The sequence below is a fragment of the Tursiops truncatus genome, chromosome 20 (assembly GCF_011762595.2).
Source record: "Tursiops truncatus isolate mTurTru1 chromosome 20, mTurTru1.mat.Y, whole genome shotgun sequence".
NCBI lineage: Eukaryota > Metazoa > Chordata > Mammalia > Artiodactyla > Delphinidae > Tursiops > Tursiops truncatus.
Genome location: NC_047053.1, coordinates 30884636 through 30898060, shown reverse-complemented (window position 1 = coordinate 30898060; position 13425 = coordinate 30884636). Strand labels below are relative to the sequence as shown.

Genomic DNA, 13425 nt, shown 5'->3' with positions numbered 1-13425 from the left:
CATATGGGGCTTCCCTGGTGGCGCAGTGGTTGGGGGTCCGCCTGCCGATGCGGGGGACGCGGGTTCGTACCCCGGTCCGGGAGGGTCCCGCGTGCCGCGGAGCGGCTGGGCCCGTGGGCCATGGCTGCTGGGCCTGTGTGTCCGGAGCCTGTGCTCCGCGGCGGGAGGGGCCGCAGTGGTGAGGGTCCCGCGTGCCGCAAAAAAAAAAAAAAAAAGGACATAGGGTTGTTTCCACTTTGTGGTTATTATGAATAATGCTGATATGAATATTCATGTACATGTTTTTCTGTCGACATATGCTTTCATTTCTTTTTTTTTTTGGCGGTACATGGGCCTCTCACCATTGTAGCCTCTCCCGTTGCGGAGCACAGGCTCAGCGGCCACGGCTCACGGGCCTAACCGCTCGGCGGCATGTGGGATCTTCCCGACCGGGGCACGAACCCGTGTCCCCTGCATCGGCAGACGGACTCTCAACCACTGTGCCACCAGGGAAGCCCCATGCTTTCATTTCTTGGTATACATCTAGGAGTGGAATTGCTGGATCATATGGTAATTCTATCTTTAGCTTTTTGAGGAACTGCCAGACTGTTTTTCACAGTAGCTGCACCATTTTACATTCCCACCAGTAATGGATCAGGGTTTTACTTTTTCTGTATCCTTGCAAATACATGCTCCTTTTCAATTGTTTTGTTATAACAAACCTAGTGGGTGTGAAGTAGTATCTCACTGTGGTTTTGATTTGCATTTCACCACTGATCAATGATTTTGATAATCTTTTCATATACTTGTTGGCCATCTGTATATCTTCTTTGGAGAAATGTCTATTCACATCCTGTGCTCATTTTGTAATTGGGTTGTTTATCTTCTAGATGTTGAATAGTAAGAGTTCTCAATATACTTTGGATACTAGACCCTTATCTGATATATGATTTACAAATATTTTCTATTGTCTTTTAACTTTTTAAAATAATGCCCTTTGGTACACAGCAGTTTTAAATATTGATGTAATATAATTTTTTTTCTTCTGTTGCTTGTGCTTTTGGTGTCACATCTGAAAATATTGTCAAATCCAAGATCATGAAGATTTACCCCTATATGTTCGTCTTGTATAGTTTTAGCTCTTATACTTAGGTCTTTAATACATTTTGAGTTAATTTTTATATATGATTTAAGATAGTAGTCCAACTTTTTTGCATGTGGACTTCAGTTTTCCCAGTACCATTTGTTGAAGATATTTGGTACCTTTTTCAAAAATTAATTGATCATAGATGTATGGGTTTATTTCTGGACTCTGAATTTTATTCCATTGGTTTATATGTCTGATGTCAGTAACACAGTATTTTGATTAATGTAGCTTTGTTGTAATTTTTGAAATCAGGTAACGTGAGTCCTCCAATTCTTTTTTATTTGGGACCTCTTACAACTTCATTTGTTTTTAGGTTGGCTTTTCACTTCTGCAAGAGCCATTGGAATGTTGATAGAGATTGCATTGCTATTGTAACTAGAACTGCTTTCTTAACTTTTTATTTTGGATTGATAATTGCTGGTTTATGTATGTTGATCTTGTACCCTGAAATTTTCCTGAATTTATCAGTTCTAGTACTATTTTATGAATTCTTTGGAATTTTCTATATATAGCATCATGTTGTCTGTGAATAGAGATAGTTTTATTTCTTTTCCAATTTAGAAGTTTTCAGTTTCTTGCCTAATTGCTTTGGTTAGATCTTTCAACACAGTGTTGACTGTAGGCATCCTTGTCTTGTTTCAGATATTAGCGGAAAAACATTCAGTCTTTTGTCACTTAGTATAGTGTTTTGCAAATGCCCTTTATCATATTTGGAAGTTCCCTTCTGTTCCTAGTTTCCTGTATTTTTTTTGTTGTTGCTGTGGTTTTTTTTTTTTTTTAATTATGAAAGGGTGTTGAATTTTGGCAGATGCTTTTTCTGTATTGGTTGAGATGATCATGTTGTTTTTTCCCCCTTTCATTCTGTTAATGTGATGTTGACTGTTAAGAGTTTATTATTTAATTCCACATATTTGTGACATGGTGATTATTTGATATGCTATGTTTAATATCACATATTCATGAATTTACAGTTTTCCTCCTGCTTTTGATTTGTAATGTCATTCCAGCTTGGTTAGAGAGATTGTCTTCATTGTTTTTAAATTTAGTGAGACTTGTTTTGTGGCTAACGTAGAAGAAGAATGTGTATTCTGCCATTATTGGGTAGAGTCTTCTATAGGTTTGTTGAGTTTAGTTGATTTATATTGTTAATCTTAAGCTGTGTTCATTTTTTTTTCTTTCATTTTTTTCATTCTGCTACTTTGATGTGTAATTTCACTCATCTTATTTTCAAGTTTGTGAATTCTTTCTTTGGTCTATTCTGATATTCAGATAGGCTTTTGAAACCTTTAGTGCCTTTTTTATTTTAGTTATTGTACTGTTCTGTTTTATTAATTCTATGTGGTTCCTTTTTCATAACGAACCAGTATCTTTATTGATATTTTCAATTTGTGAATTCATCTTTCTCCCTTATTTCTTTGTCTATAATTTCTTTTAGCTTTTTGAGCATATATAAGACAAGTTGATTTAAATTCTTTATATAGGTTCTTCAGTGTCAGTTCCTCTCAGTTTATTTTTGTTCTTTGTATGGGCTATACCTTCCTGTTTCTTTGTGTGCCTTGCGATTTTTTGTTGAATGGTGGACTTTTTTTTTTTTTTTTTTTTGCGGTACGCGGGCCTCTCACTGTTGTGGCCTCTCCTGTTGCGGAGCACAGGCTCCGGACGCGCAGGCTCAGCGGACATGGCTCACGGGCCCAGCCGCTCCACGGCATATGGGATCTTCCCAGACCAGGGCACGAACCCGTGTCCCCTACATCGGCAGGCGGACCCCCAACCACTGCGCCACCAGGGAAGCCCTGGTGGACATTTTGAATATCATAATGTGGCAACTTTGAACGTCATATTGTCCTCCCCTCCCCAGGGTTTGCTGTTTTGCTTGTTGAGGTCTGCAGCCACACACTGTTTATTGACTTTTTCAAACTCTTTTTGTAAAGACTGTGTTTGGGACACTACTTTGAGTGTGTAGTGATACCATCTACAGCTCTGCTGTAGCCTTTACCTCTGGCTTGTGCAGTCAAAAGCTCAGCCAGAGATGCAAGACTAATGTCTTCACAGTTCTTTGTTGAGCCGGCATTGGCTCTGGGCATGTGTGCTGTATTCTAGATTCCCTGGTATATCATTCAGTGTACACACACGCATATACAGAAACACACATGTGATTTTCATTTCAAGGAATTGGCTTATGTGACTGGGCTGGCAGGTAAGAAGTAGAGTAGGCTAGCAGGCTGGAAACTGTCAGGTAGAGACTGATACTGCAGTCTTGACGTAGAATTTCTTCAGGATTATGAATTTTTATAAATTGAATCTCTATATTCAGTTTTATAATCTGCTATCTTTCATTTCATCTCTTATTTCTTCTTCATTCTGGAAATTTTTCGAGGTTTGTCCTATACAGTTTCAATTTTCTGAATAAAACTTGGACTTCATTAAAATTACATACTCCCACTCTTCAAAAACACAGACTGGGATGGGAGAAAACACTTGCAAAACACATATCTGATAAAGGACTGTTATCCAAAATACACAAAGCTCTTAAAAATCAAAAATAAGAAAATGAACAACCTGATTAAAAATTGGGCAAAAGACCTCACCTCAAAGACAATATACAGATGTCAAGTAAACATATGAAAAGGTGCTCCATATCATATGTCATCAGGGAAACAACAAGGACATACTACTACACACCTGGCCAAAATTCAGTTCACTGAATATATCAAATGCTGGTAAAGTGGAGCAACAGGAGCTCTCATTAATTTCTGGTAGGAATGCAAAATGGTAAAACCACTTTGGAAGACAGTTTGGCAGTTTTGTTCAAAACTAAACATACTTTTACCATAGTCAAACAATTGTCCTGCATAGTATTTACCCGAAGGAGTTACGTCTGCCCAAAAAACTGCACACAGGTGTTTATATCAGCTTTATCCATAATTGCCAGAATTTGGAAGTAACCAAGATGTCCTTCAGTAGGTGAATGGGTAAATAAAATGTGGTACATCCAGATAATGGAATGCTATTCTGGACTAAAAGCTATCAAGCCATGAAAAGAAAGGGGGGAAACTTTAAAAGTGTATTACTGGGCTTCCCTGGTGGTGCAGTGGTTGGGAGTCCACCCGCTGGTGGAGGGGACGCGGGTTCGTGCCCCGGTCTGGGAGGATCCCACATGCCGCAGAGCGGCTGGGCCCGTGAGCCGTGGCCGCTGAGCCTGCACGTCCGGAGCCTGTGCTCCGCAACGGGAGAGGCCACAACAGTGAGAGGCCCGCGTACCGCAAAAAAAAAACCCAAAAAACCCCCAAAAAACCGTGTATTACTAAGTGAAAGAAGCCAATCTGAAAAGTATACATACTGTATGATTCCAACCAAACAACATTCTGGAAAAGGCAATACAGTAAGACAGTAAGAAGATCAGAGTTCGCCAGGAGGGATGCACAGGCAGAGAACAAAGGATTTTTAGGGCAGTGAGACTATTCTGTATGCTACTGTAATGTTGGATATATGTCGTTATAAATTTGTCCAAAACCCATACGATGTACAACACCAAGAGTGAACCATAATGAAAACTATGGAGTTTGGGTGATTATATTGTGTCATTATAGGTTGTAGCAAATGTTCCACTTTGGTAGGGGACGTTGATAATGGGGTAGACTATGCATGAATGGGGGCAGAGGCTATATGGAAAATCTTTGTACCTTCCTCTCAATTTTGTTGTGAACCAAAAACTGCTCTAAAAAATAAAGCATATTAAAACTTTTAAAAAAATGTGATGGGAAGGATTACAGAGAAAGTAAGAAATAATGAAATAGGCAACGTACCTAGATGAAAACATTTAGTGTTTTCTTCTTGGGTTTATCTTCTATGCTATAGTTTCAGGATTTGCTTTTAGGAAATCCAGTTTAACTATTGTGTTTTATATTTAATTTAACCTTTTCACTTTCAGTAATGGAAGTTTTAAAAAATTTTACTCTTTAAATAATTGTAGTCAACTCTCTTCACGGAAATGAACTGTAAATTCCATACCTTTGGCTCTGGGAGGACTAGTCCTTTGCTAATAAAAGCTTTATAACTTCCTTTATGTGTATAGGTTATGTATACAGCAGGTAACAGATTGCTGCAATGCAAAAATTTTCAATATATGTCCTGGTTCCTCACTATAAAACAAGTTACATAGGTAAAGGGAAGGTCAGTTAAGGAGAATTTGCATTCATTTCTATTATATATTTATCGTTAAAAGTACTAAATAACTTTATATTACCCCTGTTGATATTTATGTGTTGGAAAGGCAGTGGTGCCTGGGCACAGTTTAGAGTCCTTTAACCAACGATTTAATAATACAAATTACGTCATTTCTGCTTTTCTTTCCAACTCTGGTTTTGCTTGCAATAGATTCAGTTACATTCTAAATTAGATTCTCTGCATTTCTATGCGAACTTTTTTTCCTTAAAGTATTAATTAGGTTTTATCTTAAAGTGAAGTCACAATTTTAGGTTTAAATGTCAGGCGCAAACCTGTAAAAATGTTAACCCATTTGAGCTCTAGAAATCTAATGAAGACTTCTGTATACAGCTTTTGACACTGCTTGGTGTATACTAGAGTACAAAGTAAAAGCTCGTTTCTATATTTTAGAATAACACACGTCCTTTCTGTTATGGGGCATGCATTCTGCTGATGTTATAGAAAGCTTTCTCATCAGCCTACCCATGAGGAAAATTAAGATTGTCTTGCTGTGTCCCAGGGAAATAGTCAAGGCTTTTAAAAAGAGAGAAAATAGAGAACAAAAGGATATGTCAGGCGTGTAGACAACTGTGTAATTGGCAGATAGCATGACTCCTTTATGAATGTGTGACTTTCTGAAAATTCTGATTTTAAAAGAATTATCTTTTTCTATTAGGCATTGAATAAGAGGTTTTTTCCATATATAAATAGAATTTTTAGATCTACCAAATCTTGTTCATTCAACTCTAAACTGAGCCTTCACAGCATTTGTTTTGTCTACTTCTATTGAAGGCTCTCTGCAGGAAGAATCTCAGTTGTGACATTGTATGGATGCCAGTGAAATGATCAGAATTCAAGTTTCTAGTGTACCGTGGCTATAATGAGCTGCTAATTGAAGGTGACAAGCTGTTTTTTCCTTCCCAGTTGGTCTGGCAAAATGTTAGATTTCGTTCATTATTAACTCATTGCTTCTCAGCAGAGGACTGGATTAATTAGTTGGGAACATTAAGAAAAGAATTTTTGCCTTGTGTCAATTTTAGAGGTTGAAGTTCAAGTTTTACTAGATTCTCTCCCATCTCCACTTTCACCAATTGTATGCACTTGTGTAAGTCCCTAGCACAATCAAGACACAGCAACATTTCTGTCGCCCTAAAAGTGGCACCCATCATGCCACTTTGTACTCTGTAGCTTCTCTCCTTTTCTGGTCCCTGGCAACCACTGATCTGCTTCCTATTTACTTTTTTTGGCTGCGTTGGGTCTTCATTGCTGCGCGCGGGCTTTCTTCTCTAGTTGCGGCGAGCGAGGGCTATATTCTTCTTTGCGGTGCACGGGCTTCTCATTGTGGTGGCTTCTCTTGTGGCGGAGCTCAGGCTCTAGGTGCGCAGGCTTCAGTAGTTGTGGCTTGCAGGCTCTAGAGCGCAGGCTCAGTAGCTGTGGTGCACGGGCTTAGTTGCTCTGTGGCACGTGGGATCTTCCTGGTCCAGGGCTCAAACCCGTGTCCCTTGCATCGGCAGGTGGATTCTTAACCACTGCGCCACCAGGGCAGTCCCAACTTGTTAATGTTTTTGTTGAGGATTTTTTATGTATATTCATGAGACATATAAATATATCGGTAGTTTCTTGTGAGGTATTTATTTTTGGGATCATGTGTTACTGGCCTCATAAAATAAGTTGGTGACTCCTATCTTATAAGAGTTTGTGTAGAATATCTAAACTTTTTTGTTTAAATGATTAGTAGAATTTACAAATGAAGCCATTTTTAAGGATTTCTTTGTAAGAAGTTTTAAATTATGAGTTTGGTTTCTTTTATAGATACTGGAATATTCAAATTATCTATTTCAAAGAATTGGGTTTACTTTTTTCTTTGCTTACTCAAGTTTTGTTTCATTGATTTGTTGTATTTTATTCATTCCCTCATTCCACTTTCATTTGATTTAACTTGCTCTTTTCCTACTTTCTTAAGGTGAAAACATTGATCTCTTCATCTGTTCTAGTATGAAGGAACACGTCTTTATAATTTAAATCTTATCATTTAGAATGCGTATTTATGTACATTTTAGAAAGAGGTCTCGTTTCTGATAGATTCTTGATTAGGGTTGAACTGTATCAATCTACATATTAACCCTTATATTAATGGTTTGTCTTTTATTATGGGTTTGTCTGTGTATATATTGCAATTTGTGTTACTAGGTTTTATACTTATACAATCAAATTCTCACAAATAACTGCAGCTTTATTTCTTTCTTGTAGTAATTTCTTATGCACATACCTTCTATACTGTGTTGAGTAGAGTGGCCATATTCTTCAAGTGTTCTTCTCTAATCCCTGATTTTAGGGTGAAAGCTTTCAGTATTTCATCATTATGCAATTGCTAATTTTGTTGATTAAAGTCCAAATCAATTGCTTGTATTATGTTAGTAAGAAAATTTATTGCCCCTCCCACCTGTTAAAACATAATGGCTTTTGTCTTTATTTATTTATGTATGTATGTATGTATGTATTTATTTATTTATTTTTTAGCACAAGTCCACCTTACTGTTGTGTGGATTTATATTCACTTCGTACTGGGGAGATGGTCAAGTCCATTCAGTTTAAAACACCTATCTATGATCTCCATTGCAACAAAAGGTAAGCAATTTTTCAGGTGTTTCTTGTGCAAGATAACATACCTCCTGTGCACGTAGTGCATTTCCATTATCATTGACTTTGATATAATAATAATAAAAAAGTCACAAATATGTCTTCGGAATTCTGCCAAATATAAGTAGCTCTTAAGATTTCTTAATGTTTTCAAACTTTTTGTCTTGACCCATTAGTGAAATAATGAAATGGAAAAGAATAAAAGTGCCTGAGCAAACATATGAAGGTTAAATATTGCTTTGAGGAACCTTTTTATATGTATAACATAACATTTTATATATAACTTTTTGTTTAATATATGTACTTCTATATGTTTACTGGTTTATGATGGGAAATGTAATTTTCCTGTTAGCATTCATCAAAACAAAGCTTATTTCTGAAATGTAAAAAAGGCTTTTAAATATTCTTATTTTTTTGCACTTCACAATGGAGCTAAAAGAGGGACCAGCTAGATTTTTCCTAGCCCCATGATGCTAAATGTCTTATCAAGGTCATGGCTGCAAATTATGAATCTCATTAAAGAGCAAACACATGGAACATGGAAAACAAAAAATAAATTTTATAATAAAAGACTCTCAGGTTAGATTTTAAAGAGATATTTCAAAAGTGACTCAGAAAGTTTGAATGTAAAAGGAAGGGTAAACACATACCTGACAAATACAAACTAAAAGACCAAGACTTTGATATTAATGATAAAAATATTTGAATTCAGTACAAAAATATGAAATAAAACAAAGCAAAGTTCAGTGATAGTGTGTAATTCATAATGAAGAACTAGTTATTATGTATATTTAAACTTAAAATAACATCAAACAAAATTATATATGACATAGGAGGTATACTCATGTTATTTCTGGGATAATGTAATTATTCAGTGATATATTAAATTATTAAAAGTTAACATTTTGGGGCTTCCCTGGTGGCACAGTGGTTAAGAATCCGCCTGCCAGTGCAGCAGACATGGGTTTGAGCCCTGGTCCGGGAAGATCCACATGCCGCGGAGCAACTAAGCCCGTGTGCCACTACTGAGCCTGTGCTCTAGAGCCCACGAGCCACAACTACTTAAGCCCGTGTGCCTAGAGCCCTTGCTCTGCAAAAATAGAAGCCACCGCAGTGAGAAGCCCGAGCACCGCAATGAAGAGTAGCCCCGGCTCGCCGCAACTAGAGAAAGCCATGTGTAGCAACGAAGACCCACTGTAGCCAAAAATAAATAAATAAATAAATAAAATAAATTTAAAAAATCAACATTTTTAAATGGGTGGATCTAGTAGTTAAAGATTTAACAACAGTTGTAAGGAGCAATACTCTAAAATGCAGTTTATAAAACAACTTCATTTCAGATACATTTTAATTCTGAAAATTTATAACTTTTCCCTAATTATTTATAAATCTTGAACTTTGGGAGAAATACAGATTCTGATTAATTTTAATATTTCAATAATCAGAAATGTCTCATTTACACTGAATAATAGTTATCTGAGCTTCCTTTCTCCCTCCCTCCCTCCCTCCCTCCCTTTCTCCCTTCCTCCTGCTCTCATTTTGGCTCTTGTGTTGGGAAATTCAGCAATCATTTTAAGTGCCAGGTTGTATAAATCCATTTTATGTTTAATTCCATGACTTTGAGCCAGCACTGGAAAAACACTTTTAGTAAATAGCCAGCAGTTTATTGATCTCATACATTCTTAATGAAGATAGGTTCATTTGATTTATAATGAATGAAAATGAAATTTTATTTTGAGGTGTAGTTCTCCTGTGACTTTTCTTCCTTTCATCTTGTCTCTCTTGATCATATTAAGGATTTTGTGACTGTATTTTGACATTTAATAAGCAGATGTTTCTAGCCTATATGCTTTAAGAAGCGTTTGATTTTTAAAAATTCCTTTGGTATATACTTACTTAAATCTAGATGATTTAACTTATTTATAGTTCAGTTTATAGAATTTCACATTAACATTTTCTTTTGTGGTTTTTTCCCTCTAATTTTAGGATCCTTGTCGTAGTATTGCAGGAGAAAATTGCTGCCTTTGATAGCTGTACTTTCACAAAAAAATTTTTTGTCACAAGTACGTATCAACTTGATTTATTTCCTATCATATGCATTGAGTTTATACTACTTACTTGATAGAATCAGCAGACTAATTGGAATCATAACATCAGTATTTCATGCTTATTCAGTTACTGTATTTTTATGTTTCTGTGATGTCTTATTTAGTAATATAATTTTATGGTATGTGTGTTCAACCCACAGTGCATTTTCTTCATATTACTGAGGAAGCCTTGTTGTATACCTCAGCTTTTCCTTATATATTTTCCTTGAGTCATTGTGATTAATTTAGATTTGTGTAACTACGTTGTTAAATTACTTAATTAACATAACATACTTGTGGACATAACTGGATTATCATTCATGAGGGAAATGTGTCAGTCTTTCACTCCTTCTTTCCCCCACCTGTCACAACTCTGCCTGGATTTGCAGAAATAAGCCTAGATTCTGGATCCAAACACACACACACACACACACACACACACACACACACAGTCATACAGAGAGAGTGATTGTTTGATCAGTTGATCTATTTTTTAAAAAATTGGCCCGTGCAGTTGTGGGAGCTGGCAAGTCCAAGATTTGCAAGGCAGTCCAGCAAGCTGGAAATTCCAACAGGGGCCTTGTCTGGAGTTACATTTTTTTTTTTTTTTTTTTTTTTTTTTACTACAGCCTAGTAAAACAATAGTTTTCACTCTTTCGTATTTTAACTCTTAACACTCACCATCAAAGCTATAGCTGTTTTTTCAGAGAATCTGTTATGTGTATGCTGCAGAAATAGTTCTGTTGGAACAGAGCTCATTTTTGTTATGTGTAGGGAATCCCAATCATACTGTTGCATCTCCTGAAATATCAGAACTATTTACACACTTACTCATCAGATGTTAATCCATGTATTAAGTTCTGAGTAGGAGACATTATTCCTTTCTGGTTAGAGCTCATGTTCTTGTTAATATCTTGCAATCTATATGTTATTGCATACATTATATAATATATACTATACTATATATAACACATGAATAATTCATTGTAATATATAGTTTATCATTTTGTAGCCTATGAAGAAGAATACAACTCACCTCCTTGATCTTGTAATCTTTTCTCTCAGAGATCTACAGAGATAATAATGGAGATCATGTTCATTGACATATTTTTGTTTTATCACAAGTTTACACCATTTACAAATTTACATTAGTATCTCTAGCACCTAGGACATTGGCTGGCACAATGTAGGCTCTCATTAGCTATTTCTTGAATGACTGAGTACATTAACCCACTTATCAGTCAGTTATTTCATACTGATCAGAAATTTACTGATTTTTTTTTTTGTTTTTTTTTTTTTTTTTTTTTTTTTACTGATGTTTTAATAATGATTAAATATAGATTACCAGGAAGGATCTTTTATTGTTTTATCTATAAATTAAAAGTTTTGGGGGAGCATACATTTGTTAATAACATCTTCATTCAAAAATGTAGTATATATATAATATAGTAAGCTTTGAAAATTACATGGCCTGTTTTAGCATATTAATTCTTACAGATCTTATGCGTTAATATATTACCTTATAATTATATCACTCACTATTAAAATTGAAACAAGTAGAGAAATAGAGGAATCATGTATGAGTCTTTCCATTTCTTCCAGGTGTGTGAGCTACAGAGGAGTGAATTAGAACAGAGTATGAATATTTCAGCCAGATTTAGATGCCAGTTTTTCCTGAGTATTTCTCTTTACATCTTATCAGTAGTCTTCTGTTGTTTATCGTTAATCAAAGATATGTGTGTGTTGGCTTCTGCAAAGTTAGACATCTCTGTTGCAGGTCCATTTTAATTTTATACTCACAGATAGCTCTTGCTGCCTCAGCTGAGTGTTAAATTGGGGAGAACTCTCAAATCATTATTTGTTAAGATAGTTTATTTAAATGACAATATATGTTTTGAAATTTAAACCTTATTTAAACACTGGGCTCTACTGCGCTGTGCATGTTGAAAGTAATATTACACTTGCTAATAGATTTCAGTTTTCTTCTCTGTAATAAATGGTAGGGTATAAAGTCAGTTGTCACAGTTACTAAAGAGAAGTTAATATATGTAAGTAAGTTACTAATGGAGAGTTAATAATATTATTATTATTCTTTATCCACTAAAAAAAAACTAGCATAAATAATAATGCTAGTTTTTTTTAGTGGATAAATAAACCTTATAGATTTTTCATTGATTAATACCCACTATAGAATTTTAAAAGAAAAAATTAAACTTTATTATAAAGAAAGAATTAAAATAATTAGATTTGTGTATTTCATAGTTAGAGTCAAAGGACATAGGCTTTGTAATAATTTTGATACATTGGAATCAGAATAGGCTTTTCACAATACTCTGTTTTGTTGGAGAAAATGGGCAATGTATTATTTATATTATAATAGTAAATATTATATTTATATTATAATAGTAATTTTTAAGCTTAGATGATCTAATTAAATTTTACATAAAATCATGTAGATATAACCTGTATCTTTAATTGTTTATATCTATGTATGAGTGAAATTTGTCTCAACCAGCATGTCTGTTATTTAACTAATGGGTGATAGAAATGTATTTGTTTCAAATAAGGACCTACAAATAAGAAGATTTAAACAAAACCCTATGCACTGTAGGCTATAATTACAATTTATTTTTTAAGAGAGTTTTGTTTTTGCACATTGATGATTTTGCAGCTTTTCTGGGAGAGTATTTTGCAGTCTGAGATTTTGCGATAGAAGAATTTGTTTTTGGAATGTCCTGACTTGGGTTAACTTACAGAAAGTACCTAAAGGCCTTGAGTCAATTGGCAGGATCAATATAGAAACTGGCACATTACAGAAATTTCATATTTTCATGGGATTTTACTGTATTTTCTCAATTAAACCATTTATAGTGGAAATAAGAGTGAAAATACCTTTAAGCAGAAGATGAGAGACTATAGTATGTATTCTTCTTACTTTTCAGTCTTACTTGAAATCATGAAGTTCTTGTAGAAAGGTGAATTTTTAGTCACGTTAAAATGGTGAAATGAACCTTTGATTTTCAGTCATTTTGCTTATTTGATAAACATTAGTCATTTAGTGATATGGCAAAAATATTGCATTTTATTAAATTACTAAAGCCATAGATATACCATTTCATTTCCTATGAGTGTTATTTTTTTGATGCCTTTTTTCTTTTTTTAAAAAAAATTATTTATTTATTGGCTGTGTTGGGTCTTTGTTTCTGCGCACGGGCTTTCTCTGTTTGCGGCAGGCGGGGTCTACCCTTGTTGTGGAGCATAGGTTCTAGGCGCGCGGGCTTCAGTAGTTGTGGCACGTGGGCTCAGTAGTTTTGGCTCGTGGGCTTAGTTGCTCCACGGCATGTGGGAGCTTCCTGGACCAGGGCT

General features: G+C 35.3%; 1 protein-coding gene across 13 annotated transcripts in view; it reads left to right on the top strand.

The window, feature by feature from the left end:
* The window catches only part of BCAS3 (BCAS3 microtubule associated cell migration factor), a 571522-nt gene that overhangs the window by 118231 nt on the left and 439866 nt on the right, over nucleotides 1-13425 (top strand). For all 13 annotated transcript variants that reach the window (XM_033847806.2, XM_073797378.1, XM_073797379.1 and 10 more), the window contains exons 8-9: nucleotides 7853-7960; nucleotides 9959-10035. In XM_033847806.2, the coding sequence (XP_033703697.1) occupies nucleotides 7853-7960; nucleotides 9959-10035 (185 nt within the window). The remainder of the gene's footprint in view (nucleotides 1-7852; nucleotides 7961-9958; nucleotides 10036-13425) is intronic.